Source organism: Sceloporus undulatus, chromosome 8, assembly GCF_019175285.1.
Source record: "Sceloporus undulatus isolate JIND9_A2432 ecotype Alabama chromosome 8, SceUnd_v1.1, whole genome shotgun sequence".
Taxonomy (NCBI): domain Eukaryota; kingdom Metazoa; phylum Chordata; class Lepidosauria; order Squamata; family Phrynosomatidae; genus Sceloporus; species Sceloporus undulatus.
In genome coordinates, this window is record NC_056529.1 from 34,643,808 (window position 1) to 34,667,411 (window position 23,604).

General features: G+C 44.2%; 2 protein-coding genes across 2 annotated transcripts in view; one reads left to right on the forward strand and one right to left on the reverse strand.

Moving 5' to 3' along the window:
* Window positions 1–3,842: 3,842 nt before the first annotated feature.
* Window positions 3,843–17,145, reverse strand: MPV17L (MPV17 mitochondrial inner membrane protein like). Its single transcript, XM_042480807.1, has 4 exons — window positions 15,587–17,145; window positions 9,463–9,533; window positions 7,958–7,987; window positions 3,843–7,222 (listed from the first exon to the last, which is right to left on the reverse strand). Exons 1-4 carry the CDS (start codon window positions 15,927–15,929, stop codon window positions 7,043–7,045), a joined length of 624 nt encoding a protein of 207 aa, XP_042336741.1. The 5' UTR covers window positions 15,930–17,145; the 3' UTR covers window positions 3,843–7,042.
* Window positions 17,146–17,264: 119 nt separating this feature from the next.
* The window catches only part of PDXDC1 (pyridoxal dependent decarboxylase domain containing 1), a 48,551-nt gene continuing 42,211 nt past the window's right edge, over window positions 17,265–23,604 (forward strand). Inside the window, exon 1 of the mRNA XM_042480806.1 lies at window positions 17,265–17,431. Coding sequence (XP_042336740.1) covers window positions 17,405–17,431 — 27 coding nt within the window. The 5' untranslated portion in view covers window positions 17,265–17,404. The remainder of the gene's footprint in view (window positions 17,432–23,604) is intronic.

The window sequence follows — 23,604 nt, forward strand, 5'->3', positions numbered from 1 at the left end:
ATGATGGGCCTTTCAGGTGAGCCCTGGGAAGGGAGCGATCTCTGGGTCGATCTCTGTCAAAGGGGCTGCAGTGCCCTGAGTGTCCACAAGAGGGCGCGTTTGTATTAGGAAAGTTCTTTGTGATTTCCCCATTGGCTCCCCGTTCCCGAGGGGGCGTGGCCTCCTTCACTTCCCCTGGACCTTCCTCCGCTCCCATTGGCTACCTATTCCTGAGGGGCGTGGCCTCCCTCTGCATCCTCAAAATCAGGTAAAAGGTGAATGGTTGATGATGATGATGATTTATTGGGGTATCCTAATAATAAGATATCCTATAACTGGGACTCAGAGGGGCTTACAGTGTCAATTGCTGCAGCTGGAGGGTCAATAAAAAAGGCCCGGCAACAGCTGAGGGCCCAAAGGCAGCCAGGGCAGATACATCCAGGCAGGGCAAAGAGAGTCCCTAGTTGTTTGTGGGTTTTCAGGGCTCGGTGGCTGTCTTCTGGAAGAGCTTATTCCCGGCGTTTCGCCTGCATCTGGGGCTGGCATCTTCAGTGAATGATGACAGTGAAAGGCTACCATCTTCCAGTGCCATTTCAGGTAGAGCCTGTGGCATGCCAGAGTGGGCACCAGGGAGAGGAAGAGGCCCATCACTGTGGACAAGAATCTGCCAGGAGGAGGCCAGACAAAGAAGGCTGAGAGTACATGAAGCCAGTGATTCTGTGATTCCATGATTCAAGCAAGAGGAGGCTGTGTGTGCGCATCCATGTGCGCATGTGCGTGTGTGCGTGTGAAACAGAATCATAGAGTTGGAAAACACCCAAAGGTCCATCCAGCCCAGCCCCCTTCTTCTGCCATGCAGGAACTCTCAATCAAAGAATACCTAACAGATGGCCATCCAGCCTCTGTTTAAAGACCTCCAAAGTAGAAGACGCCACTGTTCTCTGAGGGGACGTCTTCTACTGTCAAGCAGCTCTTAATGTCAGGAAGGTCCTCCTAATGTTGAGCTGGAATCTCTTTTCCTGGAGCTTGCATCCATCGTTGGGGTCTTGTTCTCTGGAGCAGCAGAAAACAAGCTTGCTCCCTCCTCAATGTGACATCCCTTCAAATACTTAAACAGAGCCATCATATCACCTCTTCACCTTCTCTTCTCCAGGCTAAACATCCCCAGCTTTTTAATAGCTGGGAAAATTCAAAGATATAGCTGTGTTAGTCTGTGATCTTGTAGCACCGTTGAGACTTAACTAAAAGAAAGAAATTGGCAGCATGAGCGGTCATAGACTTCAGTCTATGAAACCCATTCAGTTATTCAATGAAGATGAGGAGAGCATGGATACAATCAGGACTAACTAAAGGAAGCACTGGTTTTCACAACGCATAAACTCAGACAAAGTATGCTTCCTTCAAGATAAAGTGCTGACTTTAAATATGAATTTTAAAAATCCTTGGACGATATTAGCAGTGGTTATTAGTTCCAATGGCATCGACGTGCTAATTGGTCTTTTTCATGGTAGCTCTTTTGTTCATAATTCAGAACAAGTAGCCTCTGGAAAATGGTGGCTGGAAAAAGCATCTGAGGATGGAGTAAGTTTGTTTTCTGCTGCTGCTCCAGAGAATAGGACACAAAACAATGGAAAAGAAAACCTGCTGACAATGGGAGTTGTTCTACGGTGGAGCACACTCTCTGGGAAAGTGGTGGAGTCTCTTTCTTTGGAGGTCTTTAAAGGGGGTGGATGTCCATCTGTCAGGGATGCTTTGACTGAGAGTTCCTGCATGGCAGAAGGGGGCTGGACTGGATCAGGGCCCTTAATCTTGGGGTCTCCTCCAGCTCTGTGATTCTTTTTTTTAATTAAATTTTTATTAAGCAAACAATATAAACACATATAACATTCATCTATACAACAGCTCACATTACATATTGTGAGACTTGGGATTACTCTGGTGGCGCAGTGGTTAAATGCCTGTACTGCAGCCACTCAAAACCACAAGGTTGCTAGTTCAAGACCAGCAAAAGGGCCCAAGCTCGACTCAGGCTTGCATCCTTCTGAGGAGGGAGCTAAATTGAGTACCCAGACTGTTGGGGGCAAATTAGCTGACTTGCTAATTAGCTTACTTGCTGTTCACCGCTATGATCTTTGGAATAGCGGTATATACATAAAACAAATTATTATTAATAATTATTATTATTATTACTCTGACCAAAAATCCACGACAAACTTCAGGTAGATCAGAAAGTTTTTATTGTAAGGACTAAGTAGAAGTATTCCTGGCCATGTCTTTGTTGAATCTGAAGAACTCTAAATAGAGACAGAACCTTAGAATTCCCCAGACCCCTCCCTTTGAGATGTATCTTTATTATCATCTATCCTCCTTTAACTCGCTTCAGCAAAAATTCTTATCTACAAACTCAAATATCAATTTTTTGATCATATATAACTATAATACATTCCACCCTTTTTCTTTTCCATGTTGTTGGAGACAAGTCCGCTCTTCTGTGCTTACTTTTCCTCTTAATTTCATTGTAAATTCATATCCTATTTGTAAGTTGTTGTTGTTTTGCAACATCTACATGTAGATGTTAAGGGATGTCCCAAGGGTAAAATAGTTGCGTACCACCGTCTTACACTATGCCAAATCTGTCTGGGTGCAACAAGATATTTCTGGTTGTGTTCCCTTTGTGACTATCATTACTTAAGCAAGAAGCTATGTGACCTAGCAGTCTAATGTTGCTGAACTTGAAGAGGTCAGTCCATATTTTATCTTGCCCACGCATGGAAGCCATGGATGTGTCACTCTGACAGCAACCAATACCCTGCAATTGTTTTGAATTAAACTTATCTAAGGTAAGTAACATGGTCTGGACTGTGCCAAATGTGTTCAGAAAAATAATGTTTCAGACATTTCAGCTGTATGTACAGATACATAATTTTGGTGGTGAGCTTGCTCTGGAAGTGTGCTCACATTCTAGTTCATTCCCCTCCACAGATGAAATGAAGGTTTTTCAGCAAGAGCCACATTGGCTAGCCATTGTATTGCTCCCAAAAAAGCTTCTCAGAGCAAAGCCAAGGAGAGTACAGATTGCCTGGTCTGTGCCTCACGAAATCACCAAGGCCAACTCAAGACATTTTGCTACCTGTGGGGAAAGAGAAGATGGCATCTCATTCCTTTCAGTGTGCAAAAGCCAACTGAACTGGCTGACAAATCTGTTTTGAATGGTGACAAAAGACAGCATAAGGCACATAAGGCAGCAGGCAAGCTTAAGAGCGCAGGGCAGGTTCTGTAGTATGCAGCATTCCCCTCCAATTCCTTGCCAGCCACCTCCCAGTAAATACTGTTTGGTGATAGGGCCAGCCATCTCTATCCATTTTCAGATGTACAAAAGCTCTGAAATCCATGGTCTCCTTTGTCATACAGATCCTTTCCTGCTATTCATTGATACTGCTAATTTTGTTAATGCTTTCTGTCCAAAAATTTACAAGTGACTTTAAGAAAGAATGGGTTTTTTTCATTGTCCAGTTCAGCTACCCTGACTTTATTTTGCCTCCAAATAAATACAAATTAATCACAATACATGTAAAGCACACTGTTTTAAATACATATATATATCACAACTAAACTGTTACTAAAACCATTAAATACACTCGTCCCTCCACATTTGCGGCTTTGACTTTTACGGATTTGATTATTCACGGATTTCGTTAAGATGTTCTCTCTAGGAATATCTAGGACCTCCAGCAAAACTCTATGGTCAGCTTTAACCAAAGGTCACACTGAAGGACTGAGAGATTCCTAGAGAGGACACTCCACTAGCATTTGTAGCTCTTAAAGTGCAGTTCTATGGTCAGTGTCTGACAGATGTTGACCACAGAGTTGCCCTGGAGGACCTAGAGATTCCTAGAGGTAAAAACATAGTGTTTTTGTTATTTGGGGTTTTTCCACATTCATGGGGGTCCTGTGCCCCGAACCCCAGCAAATGTGGAAGGACGAGTGTATTAAGATTAACAATCAACAAAGATTAAGATTAAGAAAGATTAAGATTAATTCGGAATGTTATGTTACGTTTTGTGTAACCACTATAGAAGTCCCATGCTGAAGGATTCAGATTTCTGCAGTCATATGGTAGCAGGGGAGAAAAAAAGCATGAGATCAGACTGTAATGTAGTAGTTTCAAACTGTACGATAAATAATGCCCCGTTTAAATTACTTCACTATAGAATATAAAAGGAAGAAAGCCATCCATCCATACACACACACACACACACACACACACACAAATAGACCAAGCAGGGATTTTGCAAAGTTCAGCTAACTCTCTGCAGGATCCCAAAGCACTCTGCCACAAAGATTAAATAAGCAATGTATCCTATAGCAAACAATGTCATCCTGTACCAATTCTGTGAGGTACAAATGCAAAACTGGTGGCAGGAAAGGGCCACATTTTCTACCCCTCTCTTCAATAAAATGGTAGGATTATCAGAAGCAAATTCAGAAGAATCAATTTAGGTCCCCACAGAATAATCTTGATGTTTTGTAAAGAATCCATGCTCCCTTCTTTTGTTGTTGTTGTTGTTGTTGTTGTTGTTGTTGTGTGCTTTCAAGTTATTTCCAACTTATGGAGACCTATTATGGGGTTTTCTTGGCAAGTTTCTTCAGAGGGGGTTTGCCTTTGCCATCCTCTGAGGTTAAGAAAATGTGACTTGCCCAAGATCACCCAAAAGGATCCACAGCCAAGTGAGGCCTTTGGCACTGAATGGCACCTGGGTTGTGGATGGTGGTTACAGAGGACACTTCCTAGTGGGACTGTGCCTTTTGCCCATTCCCAGTTATGAACCCAGGTAGAAAGTGCATTTGTCACTCATGAATCAACACTCCTACAACAAATAAAGCTTCAAGCAATATACACAACACACAGTCAAAACTCAGTGAAACATCCCTTCTGCTACAACAAAATACCGTACTGAAATTCTGTGCCAAGAAAAGACACTATAGGCACGTATAGTAATTTTCGAGTTACTGTAAATATACAAAGCTACCTGGAATTTGTCCAGACTTTTCATCAATGCAGAGGAAGGATGGGAAGGATTGGTGTCCAAAGCCAATTTTCTGCCTCTGGGACACAAACTGCTAAAAATACCAGAAAACAAAAAACTAGAAGTGGCCAAATGTCAATTTTTGGTTATGAAAACCAGGGGTAGTGGGGTGGTAATGTTAAACAGTACTTAGGAAGGTTATTTTAAAAAAGAATTGCTGTTGCTGGGAGATCTGTTCTTTCATCTTTTGGGAACAAGAAAAAGAGCAGTTCAGAGAGTCTAGAGGCATTCAGCGCAAAGAAAAACAGCCTTGTGGGGCACATGAACCTCTAGGGCTATCCTTTGCTCACCCCAGATTTAGACCAAAAATATTTCCTTTGACTGACAGTGGCTCCCCAAAATCTCAGATGGGGTCTTTTTAAACCTGATTTTCCTTGACTGGAAATGCCAGGGAGTCAACCTGAGACAGATTTACCACTAAGCTATGGGCTCTCCAAATAAAGCAACTTATACCAGGTCAGACCATTTGTCTATGTAGCCCAGGGTTCGACAGAGGCAAATGGCTCCTCGGGCATTGAGCCAGGGGTCTTTTCCAGCCAGAAGACCCTATTGGAGGTACAGCAAATTGTTAGTTGTTTATAATTTCAGTATTACATTTTTACTGTCAGGTATGAAAAGGGATGTTTATGGGATTTCTTGCTTCATGTGACAAAATAACATCACTGTGTTGAGGTACTATGCACACAAAATGTGGAGGGAGAACACCATTTTCTGTTCTGCCTTGGGTAGCCAGAAGTATGCTTCAGCTCCTTAAGAGTCCATCACCCCATCAATAATGTTTTCCCAGGTCTGCATGGAACATTCCAGGAACGCACTCACCATTATAGCAGTTTGATACTTTAATTGTCATGGCTCCATCCCATGAAATGCTAGGATCTGTAGTTTGGTGAGGTACTTGGAACTCCCTAGTGAATTACAGATTTACAGCTCTCTGGCAGAGAACTCTACAAACATCATGAAAACCTTAGGATTCCACAAAATTCAGCCATGACAATTAAAGTGGGATCAAAGTGCTATAATTGTTTAGTGTGGATACCCAGTGTTATAAATCACTGTGAAAGAACTTTTGGTTTCCCAAAATCAGTTGTTGAAGTAAATGAGAGGGTAAATTCTCCTCCTAGATTTGCTTATAATATATGAAAACTTATAGCTGACCAAACTACAGTGCAGATGGCAGCACATGTATCCATCTAGCCCATTCACACCCATTTCATTCCTACTGTTCCACTAGCACATAAATCAAATTAGGCAAGTATGGCTTAATGCACAATATTACCAGAGGATTACGGTTTTGAATGTCCATCAATTATAAGATAACAACAAACCTTCCATTAAAGATGGCTTACAAATCTTGACTTGCTTGGGTCAGTTAAAAACAATAATCCTGAGTTTGGAGGGCATGTTAAATTCTTTTAGATGCCATGATAAGCAATCTGGATTGTTTACCAATGCTTGTTCAGACTGTAGTTTAAAAGGACAGCATTCATGGTTTAAAGTGAGGAGGGTTATATCTCTGGCCCCCAGGCACAATTTGGTTTCTGAATAATCCAGAACTGGCCCACACAGTGTCCAAGTCTCCTTATTATATTCCTGGCTTGGAGAAAAATCCTTGCTGTCTCTGATCAGTTATCAGAGGCAGTGGGAATACCCCTCTCCACTCTCAGCCAGCAATTTTAGGGAAAATTCTACCTAGTGCTTCAATCACAAATCAATCAATCAATCAATCAATCCTAGAGGAGGAGCACAAACAGCTATTTGCACACTTCTCCTTCTCCCACCTTAGTTATGTTGAATGCAGCCTGAATGTCAACAATCTCCCATTGACTATAACTCTGCTTGATGAAAAGTTATCATTTGGTCATTGTTCATTTATGCTCACTTTATAGTTCTGTCTTCAAGTAGAGAACATGCAGTTGCTGTCTTGTAATGCTGCTCACTGCCCCTGGCAGGTGAGGGATGTTTTGGAAGTGACGTGTTTACTTCCCAGATGATGCCTTGCCTGGGTCAGTTTTCTCTCCATGGAACAACTGAAAAGCTGATCTTGCAGTCCCATCACCACTTTGCTGAGAAAAGCACAGGAAAGCAGCCCAGACAAAACCACACAGGCCAGCGTATGCTGTCCTCAAGTACACTGGAATCAGGCTGAAGTTAGAAAGCTATTTAAGGGGGAAAGGCAACATTAAGTTAAACACACTGAAGAAATACTGGAACCTTTGTCTCATCATCATATTTAAATTGCTTTTATTGTATGCCACCTCAAGTCTTTGGATAGGTTGAGATATAAATATTTTAATAATCATTATCTTCATGCTGACAAGGGAAGGCAGAAACTTAAAAGCAATAATACACAAACCTGTTCAGGGCTTCTTCCAACCAGACAGCCAGGAAGGGCCTTTTTGTCCTTTGCCTTTTTGCAAACTGAAATACCAGTTCCATTATAAGCATGAGGAATGAACACAAATGTATATTACAAATGAAGAGAGAGAGATTCACAATCACTCTGGGTGTCCATACAAAAGAAAATACAGTCACCCCTTCTTTCTCGTGGACTTGAAGTCTTCGATATTCACAGAGGGGCGACCTCTGTTATTGTCAATGGGGCGCACCCCCATGGTGCCCACTGGCAGGCACACACCTCATTCAAGCCTATGGGGCTTGAATATACACAAGTTTCCGTTTTCATGGGGGTGAGTGGGTGGGACAGAACGGATCCCTGCAAAAATGGAGGGCCGACTGTACACTTCCCAATCCTTTTCACTTTAAAATTAAAATCCAGTTAACTCATAACCAATTCATGAATTAGTTCAAAGACTGTAATAAAGCAAGAACCACAAAGAAAAGAACAAAACATCAAACATGCAGTTACAGTATTTATGTGACCAAAAACTCACCTGAACGAAAGGCCAGTACATTAGCCCTGTCTGAAACAAAAGTAAGTGATTGATTATTATTGTGTATATAGAAAGAAGGAATGCAGGAGATCTCTCCAAAGCCATTATACATAGATGAAAAGATATCACAAATAAAGCTTTTTTAAAAAAGCATTTTGCATTAACAGGAAACATAAGAAATACTGTCATCAGTTCTTCAAATATCTGGAGGATTGTCACATGGAAGATGGAGCAAACGTGTTTTCTGTTTCTGCTTTCTGTTTCAAAAGCTTGCAACATGTATATTGTGCATTTTGGTTTACCCAATAAAGCTATTACTGTTTGGTGGATTTTTGATGTTATTGGATCTGTTTTTGGTTGTTCCAGAGGGCAGAATTCCATACTAATATCAGGAAGACAATTTAAGCCAAACATTAGGAAGGAGACTCTCCAGTGATAAGACAGCCATATGTCAAGAATGCTGTAGTTGAAAGATTCTTGCATTGCATAGGGAGGGTAAGACTAAATAACCTCTGACAATTTTTATGATCAGCACAGAATGATAAATTTGGAGGTACCTCATATCGGAATTCATGTTAGAACTGGTGCTGTCATATGTTAAAATGAGTTGTCATGTATGTGTAACCATGTGTGCAAGACAGAAATTGAAATTAACCCATTTTAACCATGTTGCTGTTATTAACCTCGAGCTGCCACTTTAAAGCCTAGAGATATAATACATTGTCTTATTTTAAATCAGAATGCCGAGCATCATGGGTCACTAGAACTACTCAAATTACTCAGATTATCACTCACGGCTTTTAAACCACAATTATAATTATATAATAGTGCCTTTGGCAATATTTATCACATGATGTTGCCTCCAACCCAAAGTTGCTGCGTACACCAAGCGTGATTAATTAACAGGGAAAACCCATCAATGGCTCTCAATCATATGACAATCCTAGTATCCCTAGTATAACTCATGTAGTCTCCTGGGTCTCTGTTCCCAGTCCCTGCTGAGCTGAATGAGAACCCTTGAGATCCTGTAGTCAAGCTGCCACTACCCAGTGAATCTATAAGGAATTCCCCCTTAGCACACACTGGGATTTGCAAAGGACTTATAGTTTCCTTCCCTTGCTAACCTAAGCAAGCAACAACTAAGCTAAGGCATGTGTATAGGAGTACAGAGAAAGAATACAAAGAAAGTATTTACTCTTAACTAGACAGTATAGAGCAATAAGTTATCATTCATGCAAGGCCTCTCTGCCTTTCAGGTACAAAATGCATAGTTACCAGACATTCATTTCAGGCAAGCCAAAAGATAAAAATAACGAAAGCCTAGACGCTCTAGATCCTGGTTTACCATTATGTATGAATAAAAGAATGGGTGGAACAAACATAGTCTTAGGTGTGATGGTATGTGTTATTGAAGGGCAGACTCAATTATCTTTGATAGCTGTGATTCTGTTGTGATTCAATAGCTAAATAATATGGAACCACATTTTATCCAATACTGAGCTCACCTTATAGGTATTCCAAAACTTCTCTCTGCAGTCTGCAAAAATGTCCTCTTTTCCTTGAAGTAGACTCATGCCTGGTCACAAAATGTTCAGAGAAAATCAGAATACTCAGAAATCACACAGATTTCATATACAGTATTGCATTTTAACATACAGTAAATGTATACAGTTGAAGCACTGTGCAGTACGTCCCTTTGAAATAGAGGGTTGTGATAAAACAGAAAAGCAGAGGCAGGTAAAATCCTAACCAAATGATTCTGAAGCAATAGTAGCTATGGGCCCGAACAGACAGGGCAAAATAAAGTTGCTTCGAGTTACTTTGGAGGTATGTTGTTTAAATTACACATGCATCTTAAGAGGCCAGAAGCTGAACCAAAGCTGTAGTCCTTAGGACTGGAGCATGGCTTTGGCATGGTTTCCGGCCTCTTAGGACACATGCAACATTTAAACAACATACCTCCAAAGTGACCTGAAGCTGCTTTATTTTGGCCTGTCTGTTCGGGCCCTTAAGATCTTATTTCAAACCGGCTCCTGGGCGGGCTATGGAGTTGAGACTGCCATGGTCACCTGAGTTGATGATCTCCGTCTGGGCATGGACAGGGGAAGCGTGTCCCTGTTAGTGCTTTTGGACATCTCAGCGGCTTTCGATACCATTGACCATAGTATCCTTCTGGAACACCTGAGGGAGTTAGGTATCGGAGGCACTGCGCTCCAGTGGTTCCGTTCCTACCTCTTGGGTCAATTCCAGATGGTGCAGCTGGGGGACGTGCGCTCCGATAAGAGGGTGCTTACATCTGGTGTCCCTCAAGGAGTCATTCTGTCCCCCATGCTATTTAACATCTACATGAAACCGCTGGGAGAGATCATCCGGAGACACGAGGTGTGGTGTTATCAGTACGCTGATGACACCCAAATATGTTTCTCTGTGTCTCCGACTGATGCAGTGAACAGGGATGGCATCTCTCCTCTAGATGCCTGCCTGGAGTCGGTAATGGGCTGGATGAGGGAAAACAGACTCAGTCTGAATCCAGAGAAAACGGAAGTACAGTGGTGCCTCGGGTTACGAAAATAATTCGTTCCGCGGCCGCTTTCGTAACCCGAAAAGCCTTCGTAAGCCGAAAACCCATAGGCGCTAATGGGGAAAAAAGCCGCGGCTCTGCCGCGGCTCCATTTAAAACAGCGCCGGAGTTTTTTCGTAACCCGAAAAAACTTTCGTAACCCGAAACAATAAATCCCTATGGGATTTTTTCGTATCCTGAAAAATTCGTAACCTGGGTATTTCGTATCCCGAGGTACCACTGTACTAGTGATGGGTTCTCCTGGTCCAGGAAAGGAAATTTGTCCACCTGTCCTGAACGGGGTCACGCTCCCCTTGAAGGATTCAGTTCGCAGTCTGGGGGTGCTTCTGGACTCGTCGCTCCACCTGACGTCTCAGGTGGATGCGACGGTCAGGAGCACCTGTTACCAGCTTCTGCTGATACGCCAGCTGCGACCCTACCTGGGCCGGGGCGACCTTGAAACGGTGGTACATGCTCTGGTAACCTCTCGGTTGGATTTCTGTAATGCGCTCTACATGGGGCAACCCTTGTACCAAACCTGGAAGCTTCAGTTAGTACAGAACATGGCAGCTAGGTTGGTCACTGGATGTTCCAGGACTAGCCACATAACACCGATTTTGCAAGATCTTCATTGGCTGCCTGTCCGCTTCCGGGCACAATACAAGGTGTTGGTTATCACCTATAAAGCCCTAAATGGCTTGGGCCCAGGGTACTTGGAGGACTGCCTCTCCCCATATAATCAGCCCCACACTCTCAGATCGGTCGGGAAGCAATTCTTAAGGGTTCCCAAGACGAGATACACCTCGTCTTCCCAAAGGGCATTTTCTGTTTCCGCCCCGCAGACCTGGAACTCCCTTCCCGACGAGCTCCGCTCTGTCACCTCCCTTGACCTGTTCAGGAAGAAACTTAAGACCTATATCTTCCAACAAGCTTTCCCCCATGTGCCTTGACATTTGTTATTCTCCCCTGTTATACAGTTGTTTATCCAGCTAGTTTGTTTCTTTGGTTTTACTCTTGTGAATTTTACTGTGCTTTATTACTGGGATATTTTTTGGAAAAGCGGGCTATAAATAAACAGTATTATTATTATTATTATTATTATTATTATTATTATTATCCTTCATCCTCACAATATTTTATCCTCAGTCTTTGTAACAGCTTTGTGAGGTAAGTCAGGCAGAAAGAAAGGGACTAGCTTCAGGCAGCCCACCTGGGATGGAGCCTCAGGGCTCCAAAACTCAAGCCCTGGCCCTGCCATTGGTCCCCTCTGGCCAACAGAGCTCTGAATCAAGCTCTGAGCGCCAGGGCTGGAGTTTGAGTTTTGGAGCCCTGAGGCTCTGTCCCAGGTGCCAGACCTGGGGACAAGGCTTCAAGTCTCAAGCCCCAGCCCTGCCCTGGCCCCGGCCAACTGGGCAGCAGACTCCGCCACTAAAGTCAAGCCAGGACAAAGGAAGGAAGAAAGAAGGTAAGGACGGTGTGGTGGGTGAAGGACTTTTCTCCCATTGTCAATAATAATAATAATAATAATAATAATAATAATAATAATAATAATATAGTTTATTTGTAACCCGCTTTTCCAAAATTTTGATCAAAGCGGCGAACAATTATATATAAAAAACAAAAAAACATTCCAATAAAATCAATTAAAAACAGCATTCAAAACAACACATGACCGCAACACTATTAAGTACAATAGGACTTGAGCCACGGATTTTGGTATCTGCCGTGGGTCTGGAACGGATCCCCCACGGATACCAAGGGCCCACTGTACTTACAAGCTGACTCATAAAACTGTTGCAGACAGTGGACTGTATTAATTAATTTCAGATGGATATTTCTGCTGAATATTTTCTTCAATAGTTGGCTTGGCGTTTACCAGAAAGACATATACTTTGTACACAGGAGCATTACTAGGGAGGTGTGGGGAGTGCAGACCGCACTGGTGACACCTCAGAGGGAAAGTGTCGTCCAGTGTGCTGGTGGTAAGGGACTGCCTTCTGGTGTGGACTGTACTGCCACATCTCTTTGCAGGTAGACCAGGACTCCCAAAAACTGAAGCTCCTGGGAAGGATCCAGTCTACCAAACAGGCCAGCTGGGACCCTATTGCCACAGCAAATACCTGGAGGCCTCTTCCTCACCTAATGGGACCTGTTCAGCTTCAGGAGTTGTGAACAAGACGGTGGACTGGAATGGTAAAATTGTGGGTAATGATAAAGGCAAATTGTATTTTTGTTTTGACTTATACTATGCCATGAGTTTCTACTTCTTGCTATTCCGGAGTAGGATTACTTTCAGATCTAGATACAATCTGAATAATTTTTTTTGCGCCAGCATTGTGTGAGCGTTAGACTATGACTCTGAAGATCAGGTTCAATTCCCCACTAGAGCATAAAAACCCACTGGGTGACCTTGGGCAAGTCATACTCTCTCAGCTTCAGAGGATGGCAATGGGAAACCCTTTCTGAACAGACTTGCCAAGAAAATCCTCTGATAAGTTCACCTCTGGGTCACCATAAATCAGAAGGGACTTGGAGGCACACAACAGCCACCTGCCATGCAAGAAGAAACTTGTAATTCCTTCAGTGATAAAAGAGCTGTCCTATCCTATCTTATCATACGATGCCTCAGGCTTGTTAGTTCTAACTTTTTCAGCTAATTTCATAATTTCCCCCGTTCTGTTCTATTTTTTAAAAAAGAAGAGTCCTTTACATAAGGCAAAACAATGTAAATTTATAGCTGTTTGTCACCAGTTGCACATATGGGACGATGTATAGTAACATCACATGTTACTTCTTCTAACAATGAAGGTTCTGTAGCTAAACAACGGTCCAAAACATAATGCAAAAATAATCCAGTTTGAGACCACTTTAACTGCCCTGACGGCAAATTCACCAAAACCTAAAAGGAATATATCAGCATTTCCATGAAAAACGTCAGTCTTACAGGAATATAAATATCTTTAAAAATAATACCTTAAGAAGTCGGAAGGTCCTCATACACAAATAAATCAGCTCAAATGAAATGCTGAATTCAGTTGGAAGAAAAGTAAAGATGGAAAGTAAAGACGGAAATGATTTTCCATTTTATTTAAGGGTCATCATTTAACTGCCATTCCATTTAATCGGACTCGATCATCCACTGATTTTCTTATCTATGGTGGTTCCTGGAACCAAACCCAAGGGGATAACAAGGATCCACTGTGATTCATTTCTGCACACTGGCACAAGAACACATAAAAGAGCCCATGCTGCCTTGATCTCATGCTTCACACACATTTCTTCCAGGAAGCAGGGCTGCACCAAAGAAAATCAGCTTATATTTTAAGCAGTGAAAGCAATGAGATGGAGCAAGGATTCCTGAAGCTCTGATAAGCTAAATGATGATTCACACTGACAACCTTGGAAGGTAGAGTAACACCCATTTTGGGCAGGTCCTTTTCACTCAGGCGATGATGGATCTCCTGCCCACAGGACACACACACCTTTTAAGATGAACAACTACTCTTCTCCATTGGGGTTACTGCAAGGCTACTTACTCCTTCTTGCTTTTGCTCTCTGAAATTGTTCACATTTATGGTTGTTGTTGTTGGCAAAACGTCAGGAAGAAACTCGTCTAGAACATGGCCACATAACCTGAAAACCCCACAAAAAACTATGAATGCTGGCCATGAAAGCCTTCAAATCCATGATTCTGGAAATTGTACTTTGTTGTGACACCAGAGCTCTCTGACGGAGAGGGCTAAATAACTCACAAGACTGCAAAAATGTCATCTGACAGAAAACTCCACTCTGGTGCCGCAACAAACTACAAATCCCAGAACCATAGCACTGAGCCATGGCAGTTAAAGTGGGGTCAAACCACATTATTTCTGCGGTGGGGATGAAGTGCCAGTATCTGAGGGCCTTTGGAAAGCGATCTGACGGGCTTTTTGAATAAGCCTGCTATTCCAGCGGAGGCCCAGAGCACTGTCCCATTGCTGGTGCTGAAACTGGATTCAGTCCAACCAACTTCCCTGAAAGGAATGAGACGGGAATAATGTTGTCGGGGAAGTGGTTTGAGCCTCTGGAGACCAGGGTTCAATTCCCCTCTTGGCCATTGAAACCCACTGGGCGACCTTGGGCAAGTCACACTCTCTCAGCCTCAGGGGAAGGCAATGGCAAACCCCCTTTGAACAAATCATGATTGTTGTTGTTGTTGTGTGCTTTCAAGTCGTTTTGTACTCATGGCGAACCTACCATGGGGCTTTCTTGGCAAGATTTCTTCAGGGAGGGGGTTGCCATTGCCATCCTCTGAGGCTGAGAGAGTGTGACTTGCCAAGGGCTTTCAATGGCCAAGAAGGCAATTGGGCCCTGATCTTCAGAGCCACAGCCTAACACTCACACTATGCTGTCACAAAACGTTTATCCTGCCGTATCCAGAAGATCCAAAAGTAACCCTTCTCCTGAAAAACAAAAAGTAGAAGCTCATGGCATAATAGACGTCAAAACAGAAATAGGATTGCTCATTATCTTCATTATGACCTGGATGCAAATGCATCTGAGGAAGTAGACTGACGTCTATGAAAGGCGCCACAAGATCTCTCTCTCTCTCTCTCTCTACATCCTGGTTCCACAAAGCTGGATCTTTGAATCATTACCTACAATTAGGATGATCACTGATGTTATAAGTAATGATTCAAAGACACAGCCGTAGTAGGTAAATGTATGGCACTATAATAAGAGTAATATAATTATAATTATAAGGATACATAATAAATTGTAATATTATTATTAAAGTTATATAATAATAATATATAATAGTTAAAATTATAATTATAAGGATAAATAATATTGTATTATTATTATTATGTAATATAAGATAATTATAATTATAAGAATACATAAATTGTATTATTATCATATATATATATATATATATATAATTAAAATTATAAGGATACATCATAAGTTGTATGATGATGATGATGATGATTAGGACTCTGGTTCATTTCCATGGCGCCACAGCTGCCCTCGGAGGACGGAGAGCGGCGTGGAAGCGTTTTCGGGGCGCTTCGGGGCCTGGGACTGACCGGAGTAGAAGGCTCCGAGGGCGAGGGGGGCCCCGAAGGCCTGGTCGCAGAGGACCTTTCCCAGGAGGGCGGCGGGGGCTCTGCCGGGAAGGAGCCTCTCGAGGCCCCGGAGCCAGAAGTAGCTGAAGTTGCCGTGGAAGGCCAGGGCCAGCAGCGCCGCCCGCCGCGTCTGGGCCCAGTCCTGGCCCTCCGCCTCCGCCTCCTCCTTCTCCTCCTGGAGGCGCCGCCTGAGGCGCTGCTGGGCCGCGTCGCCCGCCCCGAAGAGGGTCCCGTAGAGGAGGACGTTGCAGGGCCAGGCCCAGCCCCGGAGAAAGCCCCGCAGCAGCGGTCCCGAGGAAGACATCCCCGCAGGAGAGAGAGAGCCGACTAGGCAGAGCCCAGGCAGCCAGGGCCTAGGCGCCGCCGCCGCCCTCAGGGAGGCGCCTGGGGCCAAAGTAGGCCGCCAGGGCCCTCAGCCGGAGCCAGGGCTCCGAAGGAGAGAGGGGAAAGGCAGCTCCTGCTGGGGGCAGAGCAAGGCACCAAGGGCCCCGGAGCCCCAGGTGGCCAAAGTCAGGCTGTCCTGCTTCGGACGCATCACCAGAAGGAAGGAGGCACCGGAGACTGAAGAGAATGAAGCTGGAAAGGGGAGGGAAGGAGGATCGTTCGTCACGCCGCCGGAGAAGCAGAGAGGAGCCCCCTCCTCCTTCTGCCAGGCAGGGACTCTCTCTCCCTCAGAGCATCCCAGGGACTCTGCTTGAAGACCTCCAAGGAAGGAGGAGGCTCCATTACACTCCGAGGAAGGAGTGTCTTCCAGCCCTCGCTCTCATGCTGAGTGGAATCTCTTTTGCTGGAGCATTGGGTCTTATTCTCTGGAGCATCAGAAAAGAAGCTTGCTCCCTCCTCCATATGGCATCCCTTCAAGTGTTTGAAGAGGGCTCTCATCATCATATCCCCTCTCAACCTTCTCTTCTCCAGGCTAAACAGATGCAAGCGACAGGGAAAGAAACTCTGCTCCAACATTAGGAGGGACTTCCTGAGAGTAAGGGCCGCTGGACAGTGGGCCTCTCCCTCCTTGGAGCTCTTTAAGCAGAGGCTCAGATGGAGAGTTCCTGCATGGCGGAAGGAGGAGGGGCTGCACTGGCTCTTCTAACTGTATCATAACTAGGCCATCATCATCCCTCTTGCTTAGGATCAGATCCAAAACAGCTGTTGCCTCTTCGCCCTTTTGGACCATGAAATCGTCCTCCACCTGGATTCCAGGACCAATGTCCTGGATCTCTTCACTGGTGTCATAAGCAGCGCAACCGCGCCGCCCACTGCAACGTCCCAATGAGATGAATTATGGGAATTGTAGTTTCCTAGGGAGAAGGCAAGGCACGCACCAGAGCTTTGCGCGCATGCGCAATCTTTCGGTGACGACGTCATGGCCTCCCTCGGCCCAACCTCAGGGTGGAATGTACCAAGTCGAGAGAGAGGGGGGATGCCTCCTCGAGGCAGCTGACTTTGGAGACGAGCGAGAGGCGACGCAACCTCTGCGCCGGCCTTCCTTCTTTCGTAAAGGCGCCGTCGGCTCCTCAGTCTCTTCAGAGGCCAGGAGAGGCGTGGCTTCTTTCCATGTCGTTTTGGTACATTCCTCTCCTCTCCTCGCTCGCTCTGTCAGAGGCGGCGCTACGGAGGCCGACGAGGCCCGGAAGTAGGCGAGCGCGCAGCTCTGGAGGAGGCGCCTCCCTCCGTCCGTCCGCCGCTTGGCAGTTCCAGTTCCTCAGCCGCTTTGCCAACGTGGAGCCGGCGGCGGCGGAGGCAGAAGCCAAGGCGGAAGTCGCCCGGGCCCCTCCGGCCATGAAGAGCTCCCTGCCCCTGGAGAAGGTGGGCGGCTGGGCAGCCGGGAGGGAGGCAGGCAGTCAGGGGCTCCAGAGAAGCCTCTTTGCTCTCTTGACCCTGTCCAGGATCATCGGTCATGCGCTCCTCTCCTCTCCCGACCGAAGGCCAGGCCTTCTAGCCTGATGGGTTCCCCTCGCAGGCCCTTGACATGTTGTGATACATGAGCATATTGCGCTTATAGTCACGCATGTCTTCCCTTCAGTCTCTTCATGTCTTCCCTTCCAAATAGCATGCATTTTGTCCAATCGCAGCCTTGGAAGAGGCGCCCAGGGCATCCCCCCATTCTGCCAGGCGAAGCCTAAGGCCGAGGCCATGCTAGGCTGCCTCAAGAGAAGTCTAGTCTCTGGATCGAGGGAAGGAATAGGCCCACTCTCTTCTGCTCTGCTCTGCTCAGCCCCGCCGGGAATACTGTGTCTAGTCCTGGGCACCACATGTGTCCAAAGGAGGGAGACTAAGATGGTGAAGGGTCTGGAAACCATGAAGCCCTGTGAGGAAGGACTTAGGGAGCTGGGGATGTTTAGCCTGGAGAAAAGAAGGTTGAGAGGTGATATGAGAGCCCTGTTTAAATACTTGAAGGGGTGTCATACTGAGGAGAGAGCAAGCTTCTTTTCTGCTGCTCCAGAGAACAGGATCCAGAACAATGGATGCAAGCTCCAGGAAAAGAGATTCCAGCTCAACATTAGGAGGAACTTCCGGAGAGTAAGGGCTGTCAGACAGTGGAAGACACTCCTTCCTCGGAGTATAATGGAGTCTCCTTCCTTGGAGGCTGTCTTTAAGCAGAGGCTGGAGGGCCACCTGTCAATGGGGTGCTTTGACAGAGAGTTCTTGCATGGCAGAAGAAGAAGGGGCTTGGACTGGATCTGGGCCCTTCTTGGGGTCTCTTCCAACTCTGTGATTCTATGAAAGGAAGACTGGAAATACTGGTTAGACCCCCCCTCGCCCCCCCCCCGCCTTGCAAGGCTTCCCTTTCATCATGCTTCCTTTCTAGCTTCCACATGGCACACACCACATCCCCAGACTCCCTCCACCATTCACATGCTCATCCTTCCACTCTGGCTTTAGGCAACATCTTTCCACTTGCCTTTGTTGCTTAATGGCCATAGTTAAAACAACTTGTCACCTCCTCACCAAACCCAGATGTCTTTTTGCTTTTCCCTGCCTATTCCTATAGTCTTATGAAAAAGATCCTTCTTGGGCAACACTTTAGTCTCTGCAGCTGAGGAAGCAGACCAAGATCCCAAACATACTGCAGAAATAATCCAGTTTGAGACTGCTTTAACTGCCCTGGTTCAGTGCTAGGGAATCCTGGGAATTGTAGTTTATTGTGGCACCAGAGCTTTCTGAGAAGGTTAAATGTCTCTCAAAACTACAGTTCCCAGAATTCCCTAGCATTAAGGCAGAGCAGTTAAAGCAGTCTGTGTTTTGGACACAAGTCTACAAAGGTTTATACTACAACTTCTTCCACACAGTGAGTCTCAAAGGTACTACAGGATCCCTTTGCATGTTTATACTCCAGACTAATACTTTTATGTCTCTGCAAATAGTAATGTTATTGTATCTTACCTGGGAGATTATCCTGAGATGCCCTGGAAAACAATTCCTATATGGGACACAAACAGTATGAAGCCCCTACACTTCAGAAACTCCAGTTGGATGGCTGTTTGTAGGACTTGAAATTCTTGATATGCTTTATCGGAAAGGATGTTGTTGGACTGTAACTTCCATAATCTATAATTGCAGTTCAACAACGTCTGTAGAGCCAAGTAAACATTTATGTGGCTGTTAAGTTTTCAGTCAACAGCATCTCCCATCTGTTGTCTGAAGTAATAAATCATGAACAACTATATCTCCTCATTGTCTGTTCAAGACAACTAACAATATGCAAATATCTATTATATTTAAAGGATACTTAAAACATCCTTTTAAATAAGCTATGGAAGGTATGTAGCAATAGCTGGGAATATGGTACTACATAAAAATAATTAGAAGGCTTCTTAGCTTTATGGTTTCATTTTATATATGTCATTTGCTGCTTTTATGTTAAAAATAATGAGGTTAAATAATGCATTCAGAAGATCCGTGTCTAATTGGCTTTTGAGCCATATGTCCTGTTCGTTTTTCTTTCACCTCCCAGCTCTTCAAAATTTCCCTTCTTGGTTGGATTTTTATTTTGGGAGGTTAAAAAAAATCCCTCTGAGATGCTGAGTGTCTTCATTGGTAGGAGGTATGAAGCCACTCATGAAAGACCCAAGTCATAACTAAAGTAAGATTTAGCCATTGAGTCCAGAGATCATTAGCTTTGTAAGCTTGGCTCCTGTGTCCTGGCTAAGGCACCTCATTGTTCGTCGGGAAATACACACTTTGTAATGTTATATAAAAACTGAATAACTTTGGAACATAAGAACACAAAAAAACTTGTGGTGGATCTGGACTTGGGGGCTGAACAGACAGGCCAAAATAAAGCTGCTTCAGATCACTTTGGAGGTATGCTGTTTAAATGCTGCATGCATCCTAAAAGGCCAGAAGCTATGCCAGAGCCAGTCCTGAGGACTGGAGCGCAGCTTTGGTGCAGCTTCTGGCCTCTTAGGACACATGCATCATTTAAACAGCATACCTCCAAAGTGACCCAAAGCAGCCTTATTTTGGCCTGTCTGTTCAGGCCCTCACTTGTTCTTTCTTTGTTTTGTATTTACTATTTTACTTTTCTGACTATATTAAATACCTTCTCTGTTTTGTGTTCACACATGTTCAGAAGATAATGCATGTTTACAATTATAAAATACATACCTTAGTCAGAATTCAAAAGTATCTATCATCTGTTTTGGGAACGAATCCTTAGCAGTCCATTTTGGCTCGCCTTCCGATCAGTTGATAAGCTGTTGAAAGAAGAGCAGCTGTTGAATTGTAGAGGAGACCAGTTGGGCAGATCTCCAGGGAATTGAATGAAATAATTATACTAGTTCAGTGAGTTGTCCTTATTCTCCACCTGTAATATTTATCACTGAAGCTTGTGTGGCTATATATAGCATAATTAATTGTAGGCGTTGCTAGTAAGCAAAGAAAGTTTAGGTGTTTGGCCTATATGGAATTCTGTGGCTGGGATTGAAAAACATGCTGGTTTGTTGTTTTCAAGGCCACATGGGAGGCCTTTTCACCCTGTCAAGCATGTTTTTAATTTAAAGAATAGACAGTGCGCGAACTTCTATCAGATCACAATCTATTAGTGAACATCACTATTCCCTACTTTCAGCCGATTGCCATGAAACATTAGACAGCTTGTATTGGAAGAATACACAAGTCCAAAGCCTCTTGAGCAAGTGTAGTGGGGGGGGGGTTATTATTTTGACATGCACTTAAAAAATCATAGAATCCTAGAGTTGGAAGAGACCGCAAGGGCCATCCAGTCCAACTCCATTCTGCCATGCAGGAAATCCGAATCAAAGCATCTGCAACAGATGGCCATCCAGCCTCTGTTTAAAGACCTCCAAGGAAGGAGACTCCACCATTATTCAAGGCAGTATCTTCCACTGTCTAATAGTCCTCACTGTCAGGAAATTCCTCCTAATGTTGAGGTGGAATCTCTTTTCCTGTAGATTGCATCCATTGCTCCAGGTCCTAGTCTCTGGAGCAGCAGAAAACAAGCTTGCTCCCTCCTCAATGTGACACCCCTTCAAATATTTAAACAGGGCTATCATATCACCTCTTAACCTTCTCTTCACCAGGCTAAACATCTCCAGCTCCCTGAGTCATTCCTCATAGGGCATGGTTTCCAGACCCTTCACCATTTTAGTCTCCCTTCTTTGGACACATGGCTCCAGTTTCTCAATGTCCTTTTTGAATTGTGGTGCCCAGAACTGGACATAATATTCTAGATGGGGCCTGACCAGAGCAGAATACAGTGGCACTATTACTTCTCTTGATCTAGACACTATACTTCTATTGATGCAACCTAAAATTGCATTGGCCTTTTTAGCTGCCACATTGCACTGTTAACTCATGTTCAATTTGTTGTCTACTTGGACTCCCAGATCCCTTTCACATGTAGTCTTGTTCAGCCAGGTGTCCCCCATCCTATATCTGTGCATTTCATTTTTCTGCCCTAAGTGCAGTGCCTTACATTTCTCCATACTGATTTTCATTTTGTTACCTTTGGCCCAGCTTTCTAGTTTGCTCAGGTCATTTTGAATTTTGATCCTGTCCTCTGGGGTACAGTATTAACTGTTCCTCCTAATTTGAGGTCATCTGCAAATTTGATAAGTATGCCCCCAATTCTGTCATCCAAGTCATTGATAAGTCATTGATAAAGATGTTGAATAACACTGGTCCCAGGACAGAGCCTTGTGGGACCCCACTGGTCACTTCTCGCCAGGATGAAAAGGAGCAGTTGTTGAGCACCCTTTGGGTTCGGCCGGTCAACCAATTACCAATCCATGTAACAGTTGCCTTAGCACATTCACTATATTCTGTTCTGCAGGACCATCTTTCCTTTTTAGCATAATTACAAGATCTGTTCAGCAGAGCCAGAAGCAAGATAGCTGTAGGAGATAGTGGTGGTGCCATCGAAGATTCAGAGCGTATTTCTAAAAATGTATTAGGAGCTAGTAAAATGTTGCCTCTCCCCATGGATTGAGGTGGAGAACGATCCAACAAATACACAACAGTAGTTAAGAACATACATCAATTTAAAACAGGGGTAGGCAACCTGCGGCCCGTGGGCCGGATGCGGCCCGGCAAGGCCTTGGGACCGGCCCCAGCCCGGTCCTGCCGTTGATTGCCGCCGGGGCCTTTGGCGTCTCACGCAAGTGGCATGGTGGGGCAATTGTCTATAGAAGCCTCAGAAACATGCATTTATCTTAACATTTTTTTTAAAAATCAGCAAATTTTTTTTGCGTGTCCTCCATTTTTTATTTAAAAAGTGTCCTCCATTTGAAAATTTTGCCCTACATTTGTCCTGGTTTATTTATTTATTTAATTTTTAAAAAATTATTTAATTATATGTTTTTTTGGCTTCGGCCCCCCCAGTTGTCTGAGGGACAGCAACCTGGCCCCCAGCTCAAAAGGGTTGCCTACCCCTGATTTAAAAGAATAAACAAGACACATATTAAAACAGTCTACATTTAAAATTGCAATTTAAGAATCATCTGGATAGGCCTGCAGAAGAGACTGATATTTAGCTGTTGGATCTCTTCTGGCCATTTGTTCCACAGTAGAGGCAACATCAGTACAAAATGTAGACTTATGAGTCCACCACTGTCACTTTTCTTCCTTCTGTATGATTTGCTTGATGAAGAAGCCACAGGAACTTCAAAAGCTTGTATGATGTGATTTGTGCATTTTGGCTGGCCAAGAAAGGTGGATTGTGGATTTTGTGGATTCCTTTGTGGATTATGAATTTTGTTTTATTTTGTGTATCATATCACTAGTACAGCTATCCTGAATATATTTCATGAGTACAAGCAGCTGCTCTGGAAAAGAAAGTATTGTATATACTTGTGTACAAGTCAGCTTCATGTCGAGGGAAGGTTTCAGGGTTAAAATCCTGGGTTTTGATATGACCCGTGGATAAGTCGAGGGTAAAACCTAGGAGGCTATATGGAAGGATGGAAAGGGGGAAATAGCACTTCTTTCCCTCCTTCTCCTTCTTTGGACCTCTCCCAACCCATTTCCAGGTGCTGGAAGAGAGGTTTTAACATCAGATTGAAAAAGGAAGCAAGTGGATTTAAATGGAGAGTTGTTTCCATAGGAAGCAAGGACTTACAAAAGGGACTGGAGAGATGGTTTTAAATGGAGAGGGGTGTTTTTATAGGAAGCCAGGTCTTGCAAAACGGACCAGAGAAAGAAGCAAGTGGATTTAAATGGAGAGGTTTTTCCATGGGAAGCAAGGGCTTACAATGCTTGTGAGTATACAACATTTTTAGTTGTTCCATTGTCTGTGTAGATATAGAAATTGTCAGGTTTGCCGACCCTAGAACATGCAACATATAATTGTCCATGTGAGGAGCAATCCGTGTCTAGATCTAAACCGCACAATGCTAAAGATTGGCCCTGAGCTTTGTTGATGGGGATTGCAAACGCCCATCGAATATTTAGTAGAGCGTGTGCTGCTGTTACGTCCAACAGATGGCGCTGTTTTTCCAAAAACACGTATTTTTACCTGT